The sequence below is a fragment of the Nuphar pumila genome, chromosome 3, assembly GCF_984573655.1.
Source record: "Nuphar pumila chromosome 3, dmNupPumi1.hap1.1, whole genome shotgun sequence".
In the NCBI taxonomy this organism is placed as follows: domain Eukaryota; kingdom Viridiplantae; phylum Streptophyta; class Magnoliopsida; order Nymphaeales; family Nymphaeaceae; genus Nuphar; species Nuphar pumila.
The window spans coordinates 119726290-119735340 of NC_143251.1; the positions used below are offsets into that span (position 1 = coordinate 119726290).

Genomic DNA, 9051 nt, shown 5'->3' on the forward strand with positions numbered 1-9051 from the left:
GCTCTTTACAAGTCGAACCACAAGTTCATAAAAAGGCTTATGACTCACAGGGACGAGGGGTTCCTATAGTGGTATTGGTAAGGATGGACACCGGTCAGGTACTCAATGGGCTTCCAGGTTACCCAGCCTGCCCAGCCCTGAAAGGCCTAGGCCAAAACCTGCACCAACATGAAAAGGGACTCGGCTCAGTTCAGGCAAAATATGTGCAGTGGAACCCAGCCAAGTCCAACCACAGCTCAGCCTGATACGCACATGACCAGACATGCCTTTGGCACTTGGGACCAGGCCTACAACCAAGACTGATACTGGCCTGATTCGACCTTGTGCTTCCAACCATGCGCTGTTTGGCAAAACCCCTAGGCCTCGGATTCGTAGGCTTTTCACTCAGCATATGTGAAAACATTTTGGACCTGAACAAGATAGAGAGATTGACCAAACTTCGGCCTGACTCATTCAGAATTTCACCAAGCCAGTTTCCTTCCGAACTCATTCAAGTGAGCAAAGCAATTCAAGTCCAACTGCCAGGCGCGACAAATTGAAAAGAGCATACCGTTAAGCAATACTTGGCACATACTGATTCTTAGAGATTCTTAGAGGAACTGAACGACAAGTATTTGAAATGCAAAATAGAAGACTCGAACGTTACAAATGATGCAGCATGTTTAATTTCCCAATGTACCTGAATAAAGTTTCAAAGGAGTAACCAACCAAAATTCTTGAACTGTATATATTGAAATATTATTCTGAACAATCTGCATAGGATCCTCATGACCAACATAAGAAATAACAAATAGTTCAAGCACCTAATAGTAGCCTAAAAGATCTTCCCAAAAAAACAAAAAATTTGCCCAGAAGATCAATGAAAAGAAGGCAATTGCCAAGGATTAGAGAACTACCTGGGCTTACATATGCCATCTTGACTCCATCTCAACATCACTTAGTTAACGAGTCCATTTCAATTGAAAATCGAACTACACATGCCATTTTCGACCACCAGTAGCCCATAGGATCAATCAGTTTTCACCACGTTCCAATTACTCCTGGACTGATTTCTCTGCCAAGAAGGAAGAAAAAGAAAATTCATATAAAAGAACATATGCATGCATTTACAAGCATAAGCATGATCAAATACAAGTAGGAACAATTTGTTCTCTAAAAACATTTAGGAGGAACAACTTGTTCTTACCGTCAGCACCTTCTAACCATCTTAGAATCTTCATAAATACTGGATGAGCTCAACAGCATACTTGCCTTTCCTTGTAGTAGTGATCTCCCCTACCTGCATCATAAATTTGTACGGTTGAGTGCAGTCTTTACAATTAACATAACCAAGTTGGGACATGCACTGGCCCATGTCAGTTTTCAAAGATGGACATATTCCCTACCGAATCAGCAAACTAAATAAACAACAGATGGACAACACAAAATCACATTTCCGACAACCCACGAGCAATACCAGATCTTGTTCACGTTTGCACTTCTCAACCCATTTGTCCGGTGAAATCAAAACTAGCATCTGACCTAAGGAGATCAGCATAGAACCATAGATGTTCTTATTTTTGTATGTTTAGGACAAATAGGATATCAGTGAAATTCCAGTCAAGTATATGCTGTAATTAATGATTATATTGAGGAACTGATCTTTACAAGTTAATGTTGCAAGTTTCCTTGAAAACATTTCTAGGGCAGCAGCACAAGGACTCAGTCTTATACATGGTTACCAAAAGCGAAATTCCTTTAAAACTGCTCCGAAAACCCGAAAGTTATGCACTTTCATTGCTTCACATTTCACAGGAAACATGTTTCTAAGGACATGAGAATCATGACTTGCAGACATGGGGATTGCACTTCGTTAGAAGAAAACATATGAAATTAAGGAATCATGGTTTTAATAGGAAGAGAACCATGGTTAACCTATTTTAATTAGACTGAGAAATAAATTACAAAGACGCAATTGCTTTTATACTTGATGGTCTTTTAAGTAATTTATCTGAAATAGCAAGGCAAAAGTGTTAGAAAAATTCTACATTAGAGGAATACACACAAACATATATTATATATATATATAGAGAGAGAGAGAGAGGGATGTGTATCTTCCAGACCATCCCAGACCCTTTTAGAAAACATGTGCTTTTTGCTTAAGCTAAACCCATAGATGTGATCTCTATGCATTATTCATTGAACATGTATTAGTTCAAACATGTTTCATGTTTAGTGTTTTTAACTCAACAAAAAAAATCCATGGTTCATATTAAACCAAAAAACATGATTAACTAAAAATCATGAATTCTCATTAAATTGATTCAATCTAAAGTATGGCTTTTAGTGAATAAATAATGCTAAACACATCTATAGGTTTGGATTAAGCAAAAAACACATAAAAGTATGTTCTTGAAAGAGGTCTGGGAGATAAATGGTCTGGAAGCTACACACACACATCTCTCTCTCTCTCTCTCTCTCTCTCTCTCTCTCTCTCTCTCTCTCTCTCTATATATATATATATATATATATATATATATATATATATATATATATATATATATATGTGTGTGTGTGTGTGTGTGTGTGTGTGTGTGTGTTTTCCATTGCATAAAATTTGTAGATTTTTATGGCAAATTTTGTATGAGACTTATTTAAATTGGATAGAAGGGTAAAGGACAACCCATTTTTACCACTTATTTTAAGACATAAAGATATGCTTTTTCATACAACTTAAGTGGCCATTCTTTTGAAAAAGAATAGCTAAAGACAAAAGTAGGGGTACGCATTGCTTCAGGCTGCCTGCAGTCCACCCATGCCATGCCCATTTGGGCTCCAAAACCATGTGACCCATCAGGCCAGTCATCACTGTCAAAAATAGTCATGCACCAATCGTAGTGACAAAACATTTAAAACAGTAAAAAACACCATTTTTCTCATAAGAATTTGATTTTTTTTATTTTCCTCATTTTTTCTTCAGTGAAAAAATGAATTTAGAACATAGAAAATTATTTTTCAAAAGGAATTTTTTTTAATTTTTAAAAATTAAAAATTTTAATTTTTGACAATATTTACTGAGTCTACTGACATATATGTTTTCATCAGCTAGGTAATTTCTTGTATTTTTTTGCATTTTTTGAAAAAAAAATGCTGATGTTTGTCACTATGGCTCCAAGCTGCGGCAGCCTGGTTTTTCTTTTAGAAAGGATAGGCTGCCTGTGGACTACAAGTGGGCTGGCCTGTCTGACCTAGATCTAGGCCACGGTTCAGGCACCCAGCTCAAACTGTCCCTTTGATAGCCAGGTTTGACCAGGCCCAAGCCCATTAACAGTTCAAGCCTGCATGTTGCCCACGCTGGGCATAAGCATTCAAAACTTTCTTATAAAAACATCATGCACATTTTATGTACTCTTCTATATGGAATTCACAGCATTTTATGTGAAAGTTTCTGTTACTTCCTACTTAATGGTTGTTACAGAATTAGCAAATAATAACTTTCTATGGATTTAGGACATTTTTATCGGTTTTCATGTTGTATCTAATATGCATGTAACAGATCGGAATAGTACAATCTTATAACAAAAAGTAAGAAATTTTATTTTGTTTCAGATCCTATGAGTATTTATTCTAACGTATACTTTATGTTTTTTAAATGAAAAAGTTGGTCTATTAATCTTGGATATAATGGTAATATCATATATATCATGACAATTTTTACTCATTAACTTTTAAAATCCAAAAAGCTTAATCCATATCTTAAATTATTCCAAGACACTTCCCTCTTCCTGCTGCAAATAGACTTAATAATCCCTCACTGCTCACTGCTCACTCCTAGTTACTGCATTGCTCCTCAATTCTGACTCCCTCTCTAGCAACCTTGACCTTACCTTGTTCTTATTAGTTGTGGTTAGATCCTAAATAAGATTCTTCTAACCTTAAGTCTCGACTTCAGATAATCTCCAATCAAGAGCTATTGAACTCAAGACTTCCAGCAAGGTTTCAATTCTTCTTACTAGCTTGTAAGCCTCACTGGGCAGGCAGCACAGTGTTTCAGTAGTCCAAATTGAGTTACCACGTGCTAAAAGCACTAAATATATAACCATAAGGAACTTCAATCTTATTGCTTTCCAAATTCCACCACATACTCTTATACAGACCTAACTTCTGGCATTCCTTGACATAGATAATCAATGCACCTAAAAAAGTACATACTAGTCAAACCATTTATGTTCCATTAGAAACAATCCACCATAGAAGTCACATAAAACCAAAATACAGATGGAAAAAGATTTTGTAGAAACAATAAGCAAGAAAGTCCAAAATTAATAGGTATGGGCAAGAAAATGGTCATTTACCAATTGAAGACAGTTTCAAGTATAGGAAACCTTAAAAAAATATAAAAAAAAATGGACCCAAACAAGTGCACAGTTTGTGGATTTTGTTAAATCCAAAAATAGGCAAAAGAATTGCAGATCCGAGAAACCATAATAATCTAACAAAATAAATGATGAAGAGTTCAAAAAAATAAAAATAAAATGGTTCAACAAAGATATATCCAAGCAAAAAACAAAGCAAGATCCAGAATGCACAAGTAAAAGAATAAACTCAGATCATATTAGGAAATATCTATAATGGAAAATTTAGTTGCTATGCACCAGTACTCACATCATACTGCCGACAAAAAAATAAACAAAAGGTCACATTTTAAAAAAATTGCAGAAACAGTGCATCAATTGGTTAGACCCTCAGCATTACAATTGTAAGCTGTCACAACGTCCTACAAACATTACTTTATCACTATATTAGTGCTTCACCATAAGCAATTGAAATGGATAGAGACTTTGCCATCATAGTCCTACAAACATTAGTCTGTCACCATATCAGTACTTGTCTATATGCAATATATAAATATACACAAATTACCATATTCAGAGCATCACTTGAACAGCTTTACAACACCATCACTAATGATTCCTTCCCTCGCAAAAAATAATAGCATCAAAAGATAAAAGAATCCATCAAGATACCTTCAGCCTCCCTTTACCACTCACAGAAACCATATCTCCAGTCTTTAGTGTTGTTCCACTTTTGGTAACTGGCACCCAGTTAACTCGAACATCCCCATTCCTGAAAGTAAAATGCCAACAACATATTAGCAGTAGAGAAGGATTCAAATGGAAAAGAGTAACAAACATGTTTATATGTATGATAATGAATTACAACAACATGGTTTTTTGCCAAAAGATGCAAGTTAGTAACAAGGATTACGAGATCATATTGACAAGCTTTGTACGAGATATCTGAAATCCTGCACTAGCAACGGCGTCAACCCGCAATGATGCTTCAATGGTTTTGAGAGACTTAGTCCTGCAAAGAAGTTTTCATCAGATAGGAAGTTCGCTAGCTCTGTTAAAGTAATGAGAATCAAGAAAAATGTAGGGCAGCACAACAAGGCATCCAAAGACCTTGGCGGCAGATATTCCAAAGCTAATAGAGGCATCTTTGTGCATGAAACTGAAACATTGCCCACCTAAAAGGGAAGGAAAAAAGAAAAAGGAAAGAAAAAATAATCAATCTAAGCTACAAAGGATCGCAGTTTGATCAGTTAAACTACAATTTGTCTATTTCAGACAAGAAGAATAAGGAAAGATTATGTCGCACGCCACAGTACATAAGCAACTGCCCAAAGATGTCAAACTCAGAAATGTTTGTGAGGAAGCATCAATTTTATGGAAAATCCTACCTTTTGCAAGGAAGATACCAAAAAATCAGCAAGTTCAGGAACAACAAGAGCTTGGGCACCTTTCTCACCCTATTTTCAAGATACGGAAGGCATAGAAGATGTTAAATTTACTTATAGAAAGATATACCCTGAAATGACAAATTAACAAGCATATGTCAATTATAGGAATTTGCTTAATTCAACAACCTACCTGCAAGATAATGTCCCCCAGCTTCTCTCTCGTAATACCAGTACCAAGAATAGCACCTAGGAAATCCCCATGAGAACAAGGTTCGAACTCAAAGTTCCCTACGATACTGTAAACAGTTGAGAGCATTAAACTAAGTGTGGCAAATGCCATATTTAAAACAGATAAGGATTAGATAACGGGATTTTTTCAAAACATTTCTATATTCTCTCAGTAATTCAGATTCCATATGCATTTTTCACCATATTCCAAATCAAGTTGTTGATGTATTCCTAAGGTGAACATGGATTTGATACATGAAAAGCAAATTCCCCATGGTGGAAGAAAACATACAACTCGAGAGAGGCTAATAGGAATTATTCATGTTAAAGGGAAGTTGGTGTAATTTTAGATTATTTCATTATTTGTTATTATTTCTTACTAATTATGGGTGTTTTAATTGTTTCTTCTATTGTGAAATCATAAAGAAAAAAAGGAGACACACAATCCACATTGAAAATTCTGCGAGCAGCCCTACCAACCTCTCTTCACTTTCTAACTAGTTTCTTCTTCTTCTTCTTCTTCTTCTCACACAAAGAGGGCATCATCCTAACGGATAATGCAGCAAAGCAGGAAAAGAAAATGTTGGAGTGAGAGAGAGAGTATACCAGACTCACACCTCACATAAAGGGCAAAACCAGAAAGTCTTCCTCCAGAGTGAACCTTGCCTCAAGTATTATTTTGGTTCACTATGGATGGACTATGGAGAAAATAAGGTATAACAAAACATGGGTTTCAAATTGAAGTACTGTGAAACCTGACTATATTTTTTACCTCTAAATCAATTACAGGTACCACAAAAATGAACTAACCTTAGTGCAGCAACAACATCTGGATCTGCTTCAACGTCATCAGTATGTCCAATTGAAAGTCGACAACGTTCAGCCTAGCCAACCAAACAAATACATGTGGATGGCATGAAATGAGTGCATACTAAAATTCAAACAAGAAAGACTGAAAAGGACTAGGAAAAAAAACACTAGCTTCTGCTTAATTCCCTAACCTCTGGATATCCTCCTTGGGTGATTGCCTTGATATCTGAAACTCTCTCCAATGCAGCCAGTGCCTCTTTTAATACTGGTGGTGTCAGAAAATCTGTGTGAATTATTTCTCTTCTTGATAATGCCCGCCTTCCCTTCCAAACACATATTACTAGTCAAGCCTTTTACAGGAAGTGTATAGTCTAGCTCAGTTAAAAGATAAATAACAAAACCAAAGAGAGGCAGACACCACAGAACAAGAAGAAATTTGTTCAACATTTGGGATCAAATAATTTGCTTAATCCTGTGTCTCATGAACATAGGAAAACTGCCAGATGAAAGACCTGATGTGCAAACTGCGCATCATAAACTGACAAATGTACTAGGATGGCACTTTCTCAGAAGTAAGGCTTGTGAAGCTCAAATCTCAGCAGATCTATGAACAAATAGCTCTTCAATTTATACACAAAAGCGTATTTGGTCAACATGATTTTTCCAACAAAGTCATAACATATGAAAAGTACATAAATAAAAACAGAAAACAAATGAAACCCGTCTAAGCAAAAAGGAAAGTTTTCTGATACTATGAACCAATATTTAACACAAACGAAGCACTTGATGGACTAAACACAACTCTTGTGATACCATGAACCGATAAAATTCAGCAACAATTTGCCAAGAACTAATAGCATTAAGATCTGATCAAGGAATCTGGTTTCACTGTATTCAACTCAGACCGCTGACCGATAGTTTTGTCAATAGCTTTATGACTCGATATATTGATTCAAAAAAGGAAAAGAATCCTTATACCCAGACTCAGCTGAACTGACTTATACCCACTCAAGCTCTAGTCATTTACAAGTTTTTAACCATAATGTGTTTAAATATGACAACATCCCAACCAAACACTCAAATTCGCTACGCAAGACTTGATCAAGATCAGATTGGCTCGACCAAGCACCCAACTCTTCTTTCTGGTCGACCCTGAGACTTCAGAATAGCCAGAGTGGCCCAAATCAAAAGCTTCAAGTAACAAATCAGTTTCAAAGCCTTATACCGATAGTCGACACAATAAATAATTAACCGAGAAGATCTATGGCACCAAGAAGTGCAAATGTTGTTTTTCCACGGCCAAATTATTGACATATGCCTCAAAGGAGTAGTATGTGACGAACTTCAATGTGAATGGCATAATTCCAATGGAAAAAAAAATAAGATTGGCAAGGAGCATTCATCAACTACTAGCTATATTAATACCATTTCCAGTATTTTCTTTACAGATTCAACCGTGTTCTTGTCTTTGATGCCTTTCAACAAAACATCATGCTCACCCTTCAAAGCATGCACCACATGACAAAACCCTGCAAGTCGCAGAGCAAAAGTGAACACCAATTGGATTTAAGAAAACGAAGAGAAGCAAATGCACAAGATTTTCTTTTTCAAAGATTAAATCTCTTCAGAAGAAGGAGAAATTAAAAAAAAAAATTGCATTACAAAAAGAATAGGAATAAGAGACCAAGAAGAGATGCGAGAGACAGAAGTAAAGAATCGAGAATTTCGACGAACCTGAAGCTCGCAGATTAGGGTCGAGGGGTTTGTGAGGAGGGAGGCCGAGGGAGGACGCGGTGAGGAAGGGCATTCTCGGGATTAAAATTCCCGGGAGCGACCTTATCCTCTGTACGGACGCTCTAACGGCACCCGCCATTCCGGTGGATTTTGCCTGCTGCGGGAGCTCGTTCTCGTTTTCTAGGGTGTCGTATTTTACCTTCATGCCCTTGCGCAGGAAATTTTACGACCGAAATATCCCCTTACAATTGGAAATGGGATCGGTATCCCGAGCCTTATTGGATCAGGACCCAATTGCCAAAGCCAAAACCCGAAACTCCCAAATCCCGTTCTTGGAAAAATATCGCCCAAGGAAAATCTCGGGTTATTTTTGGAAATCACCTCTCTGGAGAATCTAAAATAAAAATATTGGTTTATATAAATATATAAAGGGTAAATGTTTGGGACTGAAGAAGGTGCAGAAGCAGAAGTATTGAGTAGAAATGAGTCCCTATTTCTTTTCTTTTCTTTTTTTTTGATAGGCGAGTCCCTATTTCTTGTGTAAACGATAAGTTCAA

The 9051-nt window shown here is 36.6% G+C and overlaps 1 protein-coding gene across 1 annotated transcript; it reads right to left on the reverse strand.

The window, feature by feature from the left end:
• Positions 1-713: 713 nt before the first annotated feature.
• Positions 714-8631, reverse strand: LOC149843476 (RNA-binding S4 domain-containing protein). The gene is made up of 11 exons (XM_090001845.1): positions 8495-8631; positions 8186-8289; positions 6952-7083; positions 6761-6834; positions 5913-6018; positions 5723-5791; positions 5445-5509; positions 5248-5346; positions 5007-5106; positions 1187-1279; positions 714-1054 (listed from the first exon to the last, which is right to left on the reverse strand). Exons 1-10 carry the CDS (start codon positions 8565-8567, stop codon positions 1217-1219), a joined length of 885 nt encoding a protein of 294 aa, XP_089857971.1. The 5' UTR covers positions 8568-8631; the 3' UTR covers positions 714-1054; positions 1187-1216.
• Between the last annotated feature and the right edge of the window lie 420 nt (positions 8632-9051).